We start from the raw sequence: 13,641 nt of genomic DNA, 5'->3' as shown, positions 1-13,641 counted from the left end.
CCAACATCTCCCAATATCCCCTACCCTCCAGCAATCACCATTCTATTTCTATGAGTTTGGCTATTTTAGATTATACAGGTAAGTGAGAACATACAGTATTTATCTCTCTCTATGACTTATTTCACTTAGCATAATGTCGTTAAGACCACCCATGTTGTTAAAAAGGGTGGGATTTCCTTTTTTTTAAACAGCTGAATATGCCACTGTATGTATGTGTGTGCACACACACACACACACACTCAATACATTTTCTCTATCCATTCTGTCAATGGACAGTTAGGTTGTTTTCATGTCTTGGCTATTGTGAATAATGCTGCAATGAACATGGGGGTACAGGGATCTCTTCAAGATAGTGATTTTGTTTCCTTTGGATATCTACTCAGAAGTGGGGTTGCTGGATATGATAGATCTATTTTCAATTTTGTAAGTAATCTCCATACTGTTTTCCATAGTGGCTGTACCAATTTACATTCCCACTAACAGTACACAAGGATTCCCTTTTCTCCATAGTGTTGCAACACTTGTCTTGTGTCTTTTTGATAACAGCCATTCTAACAGGTGTGAGATGATATCTCATTGTGGTTTTGATTTGCATGTCCCTGATGATTAGTGATGTTGAGCATCTTTCTACGCACTGGTTGGCCATTTGTATGTCTTCTTTGGAAAATGTCTATTCAAGTCCTTTGCCTATTTCTAAATCAGATTTTTTAAAGCTACTGAGTTGTATGAATTCCTTATGCATTTTGAATATTTACCCCTTACCAGGTAGATAGTTTGCAAATATTTTTCTCCTATTCCACAGGTTGCTGACTGTTTCTTTTGATGTGCAGAAGCTTTTCAGTTTGATGTAGTCCCACTTGTTTAGTTTTGCTTTTGTTGCTTGTGCTTTTGGTGTCATAGCCAAAGAAATAATTGCTAAGACCAATGTCAAGGAGCTTTCCCTCTATGTTTTCTTCTAGAAGTCTTACAGTTTGAGGTTTTATATTTAAGTCTTTAATGTATTTTGAGTTAATTTTTGTGAGCGGTATAAGATAGGGGTCCAATTTCATTCTTTTGCATGTGAACACCTAGTTTTTCCAATACCATTTATTGAAGAGACTATTCTTTCCCAATTGAGTATTCTTGGCTCCCTTGTCAAATATTAGTTGAACTTATATGCGTGGGTTTATTTTGGGATCTTGATTCTGTTCTATTGGTCTTTGTGTCAGTTTTTATGCCAATACCACATTGGTTGATTACTACACCCTTATAACAAAGTTTGAAATCAGGAAATGTGATGCCTTCCACTTTGTTCTTTTCTCAGGATTATTCTGGTTGTTCAGGGTCTTTTGTGGTTCCATCAAATTTTAGGATTATTATTTCTACATCTGTGAAAAATGCCATTGGAATTTTGATAGGGATTGCGCTGAATCTATAGTTTTCTGTGGTACAAACATTTCAACAGTATTAATTCTTTCAATTCATGAACATGGGATCTTTCCATTTATCTGTGTCTCCTTCAATTTTTCGTGCATCAATGTCTCGTAACTTTTAGTTTTATTCCTGTTTTATTTTTTATATTATATTTGGGATTTTTTTTTCAGATAGTTTGTGGTTGGTGTATAGAAATGTAACTGATTTTTATACAATGATTTTGTATCCTGTAACTTTACTGAATTCATTTATTAGTTTTAACAGTTTTTTTTTTTTTTTTGAGGAAGATTAGCCCTGAGCTAACATCTGCTGCCAATCCTCCTCTTTTTGCTGAGGAAGGTCAGCCCTGAGCTAACATCCATGTCCATCTTCTTCTACTTTATATGTGGGACGCCTGCCACAGCATGGCTTGACAAGTGGTGCGTAGGTCTGCACCAGGGATCTGAACTGGTGAACCCTGGGCCGCCGAAGTACAACATGTGAACTTAACCACTGCACCACTGGGCCGGCCCCTAGTTTTAACAGTTTTTTGATGGAGTCTTTAGGATTTTCTATATATAAGATCATATCATCTGCAAACAAAGACAATTTTACTTCTTTTTTCCCAATTTGGATGCCTTTTATTTCTTTTTCTTGCCTAACTGCTCTGGCTAGAACTTCCAGTACTATGGTAACCAGGAGTGGTGAGAGTGGATGCCCTTGCCTTATTCTTGATCCTAAGGAGAAAGCTTTTAATCTTTCACTGTTGAGTATGATGTTAGCTGTGAGTTTGTCATATATGGCCTTTATTTTGTTGAAGTGTATTCCTTCCATACCCAATTTGTTGACAGTTTTATCAAGAAAAGATGTTGAATTCTGTCAAATGATTTTTTTTCTGTATCTATTGAGATACAACTTTTATCTTTCAATCTATTAATGTGTTGTCAACACATTGATTGATTTGCAGATGTTGAGCCATCCTTGCATGCCAAGAATAAATTCCACTTGACTGTAGTGTATGATCCTTTTAGCGTGCTGCTGAATTTGGTTTGCTAGTATTTTGTTCAGAATTTTTGCATCTATATTCATCAGGGATATTGGCCCATAGTTTTCTTTTCTTGTAATGTCATTATCCAGTTTTGGTATCAGGGTAATGCTGGCCTCATAAAATGAGTTTGGGAGTGTTTTCTCCTCTTCAATTTTTTGGAAGAGTTTGAGAAGGACTGCCATTAATTCTTCCTTAAATGTTCAGTAGAATTCACCAGTGAAACCACTGGGTCCTGGGTTTTCCTTTGTTCGAAGGTTTATGATCTCTTTATTTATTATTGTTCTGTTCACATTTTCCATTTTGTCATGACTCAGTCTTGGTAGGTTGTATGTTTCTAGGAATTTATCCTTTACTTCTAGCTTATCCAATTTGTCTCTTATGATCCTTTGCAGTTCTGAGGTGTCAGCTGTAAAGTCTCTTCTTTGAAATACAGTGACACATTATGTGCCTCATGTTGTGATTTATAAGTACACAGAACCATCTATGAAAAATTCTTGCCAAAAAAAATCATGCATAACTCACTGATGAAATCTAACCACCAATTTATAAAAGAAATGCAGAGGACAGAGCAACATATTGCCCAAGTATTCTTGGGGTGTGAGTAATAACAAAATCTAGAAAATGGGAAATTCTATAATGACAAATGATCTTTTTCTTCAGTGAAAAAAATTACAAGGGGAAAAGCTAAAATACTGGGTTTTATAAGTCATACGAGGTTTTGGGTCCATACAAAGCTGGAGAACTGATGCTGAGACCCTCAAAAGGGTTATATAAGCCCTGAAAGGGTAAGCTAGAAAAAAAATCCACATGACAACAAAGAAAACCGTCATCTTCAAGAAGAAAAGTATGATGAAGAGGATAGTTTCCTCTAAGAATCTGTAACCACAGTTAACTGGCATGCTGATTTCAGGTTAGAAATCTGTCTGTGCCACAGGAGAAATCCCAAGCTCAGAGGTTAAAGCAATCCCAGATTTGTGGCATCTCTTGGGTTATCTATGAACAGCAAGTACAAATCCTTTCTGGCATTCCTTCACCTTCAAGATTCCACAGCCTATAGATATGAACACAATTCCCACACTCAAGAGAAATAAAGTATCATGAACAAGAGCTGGAAGAAAAACAACAGATTGAGGCTACCAAAGGCTTTAGATAATGCAATTATCAATCTGATTATAAGAACTATGTAATAAAATACAGGATAACTTATAAATGAACAAGAAGCAAGAGACTATTAAAAATGACCAGGCACATTTAAGAAACAACTAGAACTTATAGAAAAAAAATCCCTGCAAGATTAGACACTGCTGAAGACAGAATTTGCAAACTGGCTAACAGTTAAGAAGAAATTACAATGCTGCAGCATAGAGACCAAAAAATTGAAAAACATAAAAAAGAAGTTGAGACATGAAAAATAAAACGAAAATGTCAAACATAATTCTAACTAGAGTTCTAAAGGTGAGAATGGGGAAAATGTGGGAGAAGCAATATTTGAAGAGATAAAAGCTAAGACTTTTCAAGGATAGCCACCTAAATAGGGAAAGTATAAAGCTTAAAAACTAGTATATGAGAAAATACAGTATCAGAGGAAAAAATACTTCAATCCAGAAGATGGTCAAGAAAAGGGGAAAAAAAGGGGCAAGGCAAGACAAACAGAAGGCACAAAATTTGACAGTAAAAACCCAACTATATCAGTATCACAATAAATGTAACAAAGAATTCAGAAGAAAAGAAAATAAAAGGGCGAGAAAAGATAAATAGGGCAAATGCCACAAGAACATTAAAAAAAAGCTGGTATTAAAGGGGGAAAAAGAGTAACCTTACAGCGGAGAAAGCTGACAACACTACTTTAGCCAGAGGATCAAGGGCAGTATCACCAGTGATAAGTGATGTTGATAGTATGTGCCTTTGATGTGAGTGATGAAAATGGTACTTCACCACCATGGTCTTTGCTCCCCAAAACTCATAACCCAACAGATAATGGAAAAAACACCAGACAACTCCCAATTGAGGGGCACTCTGTAAAACATCTGACCAGTACATCTCAAAACTGTCAAGTCATTAAAAACAAGGAAAGTCTGAGAACTGTTACAGCCAAGAGGAGCCTAAGGAGAGATGACTGAATGTAATGTGAAATCTTGGATAGGATCCTGGAACAGAATGAAGACATTAAGTAAAAATTAAGGAAATCTAAATAAGTATAGACTTAAGATAATAAAAATGTATCAATATTTTTTCATTAATTATAACAAATGTACCATACTAAAATAAGATGTTAATAACAGAGGAAACTGGATGTGGGATATATGGGAACTCTCTGTATTATCTTTGCGATTTTTCAGTAAATCAAAAATTGTTCTAAAATAAAACAATTTTTAAAAAGCTAGTATAACTATATTATTATGTCTATTCTATATTATGTCTATATTATATACAAATTTAAGACAAAATATTATTATGGATAAAACAGTCATTCCTTAATGATAAAAAGTTGAACTCACCAGGATATTTTATTTCTAAACCTGAAGCGTAGGTAAATGGGTGACAGTTTACTAGTCTTTATTTCTCATATGTAGTTACACTCCTTTTCAACAAATGAAATATTTCATAATAAAAGAGAAAAAATACCTGAGTGAACATTCTGCTGAGCTTTGATCAACGCTAAGGTAGCAGATATAATTAGTTCTGTATATAGCAGCATGTTGGTAAAGACAATGGAAAAGCAGGCACTCCAGTACACTGTTGGGAAGATTAAATAGGTATAATCTCTACAGAAGCCAATTTGATGATATCTATTAATGTTAAAAAGTACATACCCTTTGACCTCCAGCAATTCCACTCTAGTCATTTATCTTACAGATAAATTTGCAGATGTGCATAAAGTTATTTTGCACAGTTATTTATGACAACACTGTGTGTAGTAGTAAAAGATTAGAAACAGCCTATATGTCCATCGATGGAAGAATGGTTATATAAACAGCCATACATCTATGTAATAGAATACTATGTAACTGTAAAGAAAAAAAACCTCTTTGTGAACTAATATAAAACAGTATCTACCATATATTGTTAGAAAAAAAAAAAAAGTACAACAGGATATATAGTATAATAGTCTTGAACATATTGACATATAACCTAATTGTGCTCAATATTCTGTTTGCCTCTCAAAGTTTACTCTTCATGTTTTTCCACTCTGCTTTGTGCATTAGGAGGCCGACCAAACAAACTGCATCTTTCAGGCAACCCTGCACTCTAGCTTCTGATGTGTTCAAATAATGAGTGGAATGGCTAGAAAACCAGAGGGTAGAAAAAGTGTTAAGGGAATTTTTTCCCTGACTCCTTCAGTGGAGGAAGCTTGCATTTCTCTCTCTGAGACCATAGGTCCTGTTAAACAGCCCCTCTTCCTCTGCTACAGCTCTTGTCAAGTTCTTTTAACGGCTCCCTTCCTTGTATTTTCAGGCCTAGGAGTGGAAATGATTTTCCATAGTTGCCAATCTCTGGGTATTTCCCTGTCCCTTGTTTGTTCCCTTAACTCTACCCTACTATTCGCAAAGAGAGAGAGACAGACAGAGAGAGAGAGAGAGAGAGAAAGAATGTAGAGAAGGAGGGAGGGAAGAAGAGGGAAAAGAAAGTGAAGAAAAAGAGGAACACTCTGGAATGAAACATCAGAGGCTTCTAACAATGGTGGCCTCTAAGTAAGTAACTTACTTGGCATCATGGCTGGCAGACATGGTAAAAAGACTTTTCACTGAATACCCTACTGTGTTTAGTATCTTTGAATTTCAATCCACGTGAATGTATAATCTGGAGGGAAAATACATAAAGTAAACTTAAACGTCTAGAAGAGTTAAAAGAAAATACTGCCTATGAGATATTGTAGTTGCTGCATCTTTTCTTTCCTATATTTGCTGTTCCTTTCCATTCCCAGCAGAGCAAATATTGAGACAAAGAAAAAAAGAGAATAGACCATTTGCTAGTACAAGCACCTAGCCATATTTCCTGGGCCATGTTTCTCCTTTGATTCCAAGAGTGTGAAATCATAGAAAATATTTATTTATACATCATATATTTATTTATACATCATACATGTAATTTATTAACAGTATCTCAAATAAATTCAAATTCACATTATCCCTATTAGTTCTTATGGTACATGAAACTATTTACCATTCATAGGTAGCCTGGTAGCTGACTCACTGAGTGACAGTGACAAGAAATTCAGCAATTTAAAATCCTGGCTTCTTCACTTCTTAGAAGCCTATGGCCTTCCATTAAATAAATTTGCTGAGTCTGTTTCCTTATCTGTAAAATAAGGACAATATCTACTGTACAGAGCTTTTGAGAGGCATAAATAAAATAGTATAGTCAAAGTGACCAATATAGTGTCTGGCAAATAGTAGGGGCCTGTTAGCAAATGACAGCTATTGATATCACTGTTAATATTATTAATGAAATAATACTATAAAATAAAATAAAACTGTAACAACTATTACTTTTATTTGCTAGATTCTTTGGGAAAGGTTTCTCCCAGGAATCATCCTTCATCATCCCTGGTGAATATCTTTCCCTTCTAAGCTTTACACTCCACTTAACATTTGACATCCACTCTTTGAGAGTGATTGTTAGTTACCTTCAACTCTATACAGAAGTTTGAATTAATGTTTAGTTTAGAACAATAAAATAAAGAAATAAGAACAAAACTGTAATAAAAACAACTTGAAAGTAATCTAAGAATTTACTACTAATCTATCCAGACATAAAAGAGTGGAAGTGGCTACAATAATATCAGGTAAAATCAGCTTTAAGACAAAAATTGTTACGAGAAACAAAGACTACTTTTTTTTAAGATTTTAAAAATTTTCCTTTTTCTCCTCGAAGCCCTCTGGTACACAGTTGTATGTTTTTAGTTGTGGGTCCTTCTAGTTGTGGCACGTGGGGTGCCACCTCAGCATGGCTTGATGAGTGGTGCCATGTCAGCGCCCAGGATCTGAACCAGAAAAACCCTGGGCCACTGAAGCAGAGCACGCGAACTTAACCACTTGGCCACAGGGACAGCCCCAAGAAAGACATTTTATAATGGTAAAAGGGACAATCCATCAGGAAAATGCATATATGGACCTAACAACAGAGCCCAAAATAAGTGAAGCAAAAATGGACAGAACTGGAGAAATAGAAAATTCAATAGTATTTGAAGACTTCAATATCCCACTTTCAATGAAGGATAGGTAAAAGATCAACAAGGAAATAGAAGACTTGAGAATACTATGAGCCAACTAGATATTTGTAGAACACTCCACCTAACAACAGAACACATTCTTCTCAAGTGTACATGGAACATTCACCAGCATAAGCCATGTTAGGCCATAAACCAAGCCTTAACACATTTAAAAGGACAGACATAAAGCATGTTCTTTGATCAATCAAACTATCCTCAGCTGGTATTCCCTTTGTTTTAAAGCAATGTTTCTTAAATTTAATGTGCACAGAAATTAACTAATAATCTCATGAAAATGCAGATTAATTAAAAACTAGGGGTGGGTGGGAGAAGGGGCTGAGGTTCTTCATTCCTAACGGCTCTTAGATGATACCAATGTCAATTGGTCCTCAGACCACACTTTCAGTAGTTTTTAAGTAGCAGCATATATACAATTGGCCCAACTCACTAGAAGAAAGAAGAAAGCAAACCCTAGGATGGGTAGCAAATAGTGAAAGGAATGAAAGTCCGATGAGTCCTCTAAGTTTTTCATAACTTAGCACAATATATTTCCTACCAAGAATCAACAATATACACTTGCTGCCACCCCTCCATTCTGACCACTACTAACAGAAAAGATGTAGACCTGGCCCGCTAGCCAGCCAGCCACAGGCTAAATCCATATGAAAATGTTTTTTTAATACCTGCTACAGAGAGATCATCCTATAGAATGTTAACCATCACCTCTCCTTCTCTGCATCTTTTTTTTTTTTTTTTTTGAAGATTGGCACCTGCGCTAACAACTGTTGCCAATCCTCTTTTTTTTTTTGCTTTTTCTCCCAAATCCCCCCAGTACATTGTTGGATATTTTAGTTGTGGGTCCTTCTAGTTGTGGCATGTGGGACGCTGCCTCAGCATGGCCTGATGAGCAGTGCCATGTCCGTGCCCAGGATCCGAACCGGCGAAACCCTGGGCCGCCGAAGCAGAGCACACGAACTTAACCACTTGGCCATAGGGCCGGCTCGTCTGCATCTTTCCTCCTGTCTTTTATTCCTTCTTCTAGTCAGTGTTTCTCCAGTGCCATTTGGGGACCAATGGTGGTCCCTGGCAATCTATTAACTATACAGACAATATGATGAAAAAATGATAAAAGTTTTGATTACAAACATTTCACAAATTTGAAAAGTAAGATTAATGATGACTTTCAAGGAAATTCTTTTAGGTTTTTAATTGTTATGTTCCAAGGGTCATATATGCTCTACAAGGATAGTCAAGAGGGGACTGCTTGTTTCAGCTAACAAACTCACATCATGTGAGTTGTTTACATTGGTTAAATACATATTTTATTGTTGTTACTATCATAATGTGTTAAATCTCAAATTTTGGAAAATGAATCAATGCCTCAAAAGTGTTCACTGAAGAGTGATAAAAACACAACTCAGAATGTCATAAATGATAAATAGGATATCTTAGAGTAAAAAGAGTATAATCTCAGAGAGAAGATAGCATGATCTTAGAATAGGCTGTGATCAGTGAATTCGGAGTGATTAGTTTGCACTGGGAGACCTCATTGTTCCCACTGTACTATAATACATTATTAAACATGGATGAAACATTATAAAACAGGGCCAAGAAGCCACTGAAGCATTCATATAATTTCAAGCACTTCAGTAAACCAATCAAAGCCTGCATGATGAATTTTGTCACTGAAAACAAAGATTAAAACCTGCAGTCAAAGGAACTTCAACTTATTTTAACAAAATCAGGCATAACTACAGTTAGCTGCAAAATTAATGACAAATATGCTCAGAGAGAAACAAAACAATCTACTGGGCAAAATTTTATCATCAGAAAACACTACTGAACATTATATGTGTGGTATACAGTAAGGAAGAACAATTACTATCACAGACGTTTGCTCAAATATTTTGTTTTATGGCTGCATGAAACCATTAGAGTTCAGAATACGAATCAACTCTTGGCACATACATAATATGTAAATCAAGAAGTATAGGCAACTTTTAATTCTGATTATCAATGAACACATACTATAGAGAAGTGATTTTCTTTTAACCCACAATTATGTTTGAACCTTGACTTGAAAAGGTATATTGGAATCAGTATGGCCAAGAGCACTAGCCATGTGTGTAGCAAGGAAGTGTATGGCACCTGAAAGCCAATTCATGCATGGTTTCATTTACAGACAACAGCTGGCATTTGACAATAAGCCTGCTATTCTTGAGTCAGTGTTAAAACTAAATGGAAAATTACAAATATCACTCAAACTACAGCCCCTGTGCAGGTATCTTCAGCATGTTATGTCAAGAAAGAAGAAGCAAATACAAGACTCTGCTTTTCTATTTTGTCAGGAATTAAGATGCTAACAAAAACTATTCAAATGGAGGATATAATTTTTTTTCCCTAACACCAACAAGGTCAGTAAAAAATTTCTACGATTATCTGTGGCTTACTCAAGTGGCAGGTCTCTATGACATACAGTATATTGAATAACTTGAACCTGTCATTTGAGGGTGAAGTAAGTAACAATCCTTAAGGATAAAATACGAAGACCAAATTATGATACAAATGGGTTAACCAAAGAGTTTGACTTTTCCAACATCTAGCCATTTTCTTTCCTTGCTGTAGAAAGAAATCAATGTCTTATTATTAGGTATACTTAAAAATCACAATTACCACTCTAGACCTAAAAACATATTTCCTAGAATTGAATACAACCAAAACAACAGATTTACCCACTGCCATCTTCCAAACTGAAATATTCAACTGTTGAGTGCCATATATTTGTCAACTGAGCGCCTCACTGAACACTGTATGTAGTTTTCAGTGAGAATTCTTGCAATTACTGTATCCATCCATCTAAATATCTAAAACATCTAAAAGAATCATCCTATATCTGCTGCTATTCCCAACAACCTGTAATTGAAAAGTGGGGTTATCTTACTTAATAGAACTAAAGAGTAGGAAAAGAAACAGTTAAATACGAAAACTTAACTTTGACTTTAGTAAGCCAGATATCATTGTGGTGAAAGATTGCAGCAATAATCACTTCTCCTGATGTTTAAATTATTTTAATACTGTTTTGATATTATAACAAAAATTCTGGATTACTGTTTTGTGTTTATCTAAAATCAGTGGTATGCATGAGGACCCATCATGTGATCCACAAATTCTAAATGACAAACACTACTTTCTCTACTACACTACTTTCCCTTCATAGGAAGCTATCATTTCTTTCTATGCATCATGATAAAGAAATAGAGACAACCATGGAAATTTTGTTTGCCCTTATTATTACTCTTCTCGCATTAGAAAAGCAATTCATTATCTGCATTTATGTTGCCTCACTGAAAGAAAAATGAGTCTGATTTCAATATATAACACCCAGAAAAAAACATATCTAATAATTAATTCCAATGTCTCCTTGAACACTACTCTGCCCTGTCACGAAAGTCATCCTTTCCTTCTAACCTTTCCAGAACTCAAACTGCCTTTATACATTTCTTGATTACAGCCAATGGGGATAGTAAAGATGTTTAACAACTGGCATGGCATAAACACCAAAGAGAACGACACCAGTTCATAATCACATGGCTGTAATGGAACATGCTAACTAAATATCACCCTTAGTTACAGCCTCCTTTAAATAGTCTGCTGTACTTTTTTCAATGCTAGTCCCATTCTCAAAGACCTTTGTTATTCCTTGCCTGCCAATTTGCAGAAAAAGGAAAGCAGTTTTCATGAAAGACAACCACATAAATGGGATTCCAAAGATGAGCTTAATGATGACTTTTATTCAATCTTTAATTTTCCTACTTTTATTCCTTAATAGAAGAATTAAGGCTAAGTATTAGAAAGTACATACTACTATTTTCTTTCTTCTACACCAATGGTCTCCAGAGGATGAGGCTCTTTAGTCAGCTTTTTATTATAGCTTTGTTATTTGATTTTATCCACAGTTAGACGTCCAAGTTCTTTATCCACTCAACCAAATAAAAACACATTTAATACACAGACAAATGGATGGATTTGGGGATATATTAAGGATAATATAAACTATTAGCAAAACAAAAAAATGTCAGACATTTAGAGGAAACAACAGAAAGGGAACAGAGAAATTCACAAAAAGCAAAGAGATGGGTCACTTTAAAATAAACCTGAGATCATAGGATTATATACAATAACATCACATACATCTGTGCTGTTTTTAAGGATCTTCTTACCCAACTTTGGAAAAACTATTAAGTATTCAGCATTGCATTGAGGACACGCCACTCTGGCTGTACTGTTTCCTCTTTGCTTTTCATCCACCCAGCGCTGCAGACAAGCCTGGTGAACCCATTTTGTAGATCCTCTGCACCTGCATGGTCTCACCCATTCAGCTGTTCTATCATCTTCATCAGTGGCAAAACACACCCAGCAACTTCTGTAAATTAAAAAAGAAAATAATGATATTATCTTTAAGACCTCACCCTTGGCTCCACTGTGGCCCTCACTTAATGGATGAGCCTAGTATGAATAATTATAGAACCTCTATTCTACACTAAAAGATTGAGGAGACAAAACAACTAATACATTTCCAGTACAGTAGTTTCTTCTTTTTCTGTTTTTCCTTGTATTCTGTGGAATCTTATTCTCTGAATTTTGTTTTTATATCATTTCCTCCATCTTTCTAGCAATTCTTCACCTTCTCTAATGAACCAGAGTCTCAAGAGACAAGCTTCAAGCTGCTTTTGTTTTATAAGACCCAAGAATTCTTTGAGGAGTGGTTAGCACAGGAATATGTGAAATTCAGTATATTCTCCATTTCAATAACACTAACTTCTTAACCTCTTGAATTTGGAAAACTCAAGTACTACACAAGTGATTTCACATACGGTCCCATTCAATTTTCAACTAAGGGAAAAAACACACCCGTTTCTGTTCCTGGCAAAGCATAACTATAAGAAGAAAGATTATTAAATTTTTCTAAAAAAAGAGCACAAAGGGAAGAAGACATTAGGATAAACTGTTTTAGAGATATGAAAAATTTGGGCCTACTTGTTTCCGTTATAGGTATGACTGGTTTTCCCTTTTTTGGGGAATTAAATTACATTTATTATATTTCAAATCTAAAAGTCTCAAGTCTGGGATGCTTATATTAACAAAACTCAAAATGCTAACGAGATGGTTAATTTTAAAACATCTTCCCATTTTGCTTTTAAAAGTACTTCATGAAGTCTAATTCTTGTGGAATTAGGTTGCAGTTCCTTATTTTTTTCTCCCAATTAACATAAGTTTTGACATCTATTTCCATTAAAGCAAATACAATTTGATTCAATGAGACCATTCATTCCTCCCCCCATTACAGTTTGTACAATTGGAAACAACTGCTAATTAAAGCTTGTTATCTATTGTGCATTTTCCTTTTAATTAGATAAGTGCCTTCTGTCAGAACTACTAGCTTAACTATGCTCAGTGAGAAAGACTATACAGTCAGCTACTATGGGGGGGGGGGGGGCCAAGGCGGGAGGGGGGCACTTTCCCAGTCCTTGTAGAACAACAAGAATTTTACTTGTGTGATCCAATTAAAACTTTTAAGTTAGAACAGGGAAAAAAACTGAACTGAATCCATGGCAACAATATCCAAAATTGTGATCTCACTCAGCTTTCAAATTCAGTCATGTTTCATACAACCTAGGTAAAAATGGGAGGTAGGTAGTGTTTGTTTAGCATGCTGACCCTGTGACCCACCTCAGCCAAGCTGTCTGGGCCCACTGTCTTATGATTACCTAAAAATGCCACCTCCTCCTCCTTCTTTTTAAAAATTTTATTGTGGTAAAATATACATAACATAAAATTTATCACTTTAACCATTTTTAAGAGTATAATTCAGTAGCATTAAGTACATTCACATTGTTGTGCAACCATCACCACTATCTGTGGTTTGACTGGGTTTTAACCTAGAATTTTTGCATAAAATTTCAATTGCCAAGTATAGAGCAAATAGATC

General features: G+C 35.3%; 1 protein-coding gene across 3 annotated transcripts in view; it reads right to left on the bottom strand.

Moving 5' to 3' along the window:
* Window positions 1–13,641, bottom strand: part of MARCHF5 (membrane associated ring-CH-type finger 5) — a 51,831-nt gene that overhangs the window by 21,062 nt on the left and 17,128 nt on the right. For 2 of the 3 annotated variants that reach the window (XM_046652660.1, XM_046652658.1), the window contains exons 2-3: window positions 11,873–12,075; window positions 5,066–5,176 (exon numbers count right to left, since the gene is read on the bottom strand). In XM_046652660.1, the coding sequence (XP_046508616.1) occupies window positions 5,066–5,176; window positions 11,873–12,075 (314 nt within the window). The remainder of the gene's footprint in view (window positions 1–5,065; window positions 5,177–11,872; window positions 12,076–13,641) is intronic. The other variant, XM_046652659.1, reaches the window with a different exon arrangement.

This window comes from Equus quagga, chromosome 2 (genome assembly GCF_021613505.1).
Source record: "Equus quagga isolate Etosha38 chromosome 2, UCLA_HA_Equagga_1.0, whole genome shotgun sequence".
Lineage (NCBI taxonomy): Eukaryota > Metazoa > Chordata > Mammalia > Perissodactyla > Equidae > Equus > Equus quagga.
The sequence above is the reverse complement of the archived record's forward strand: the minus strand, read 5'-3'. Positions and strand labels throughout refer to the sequence as shown.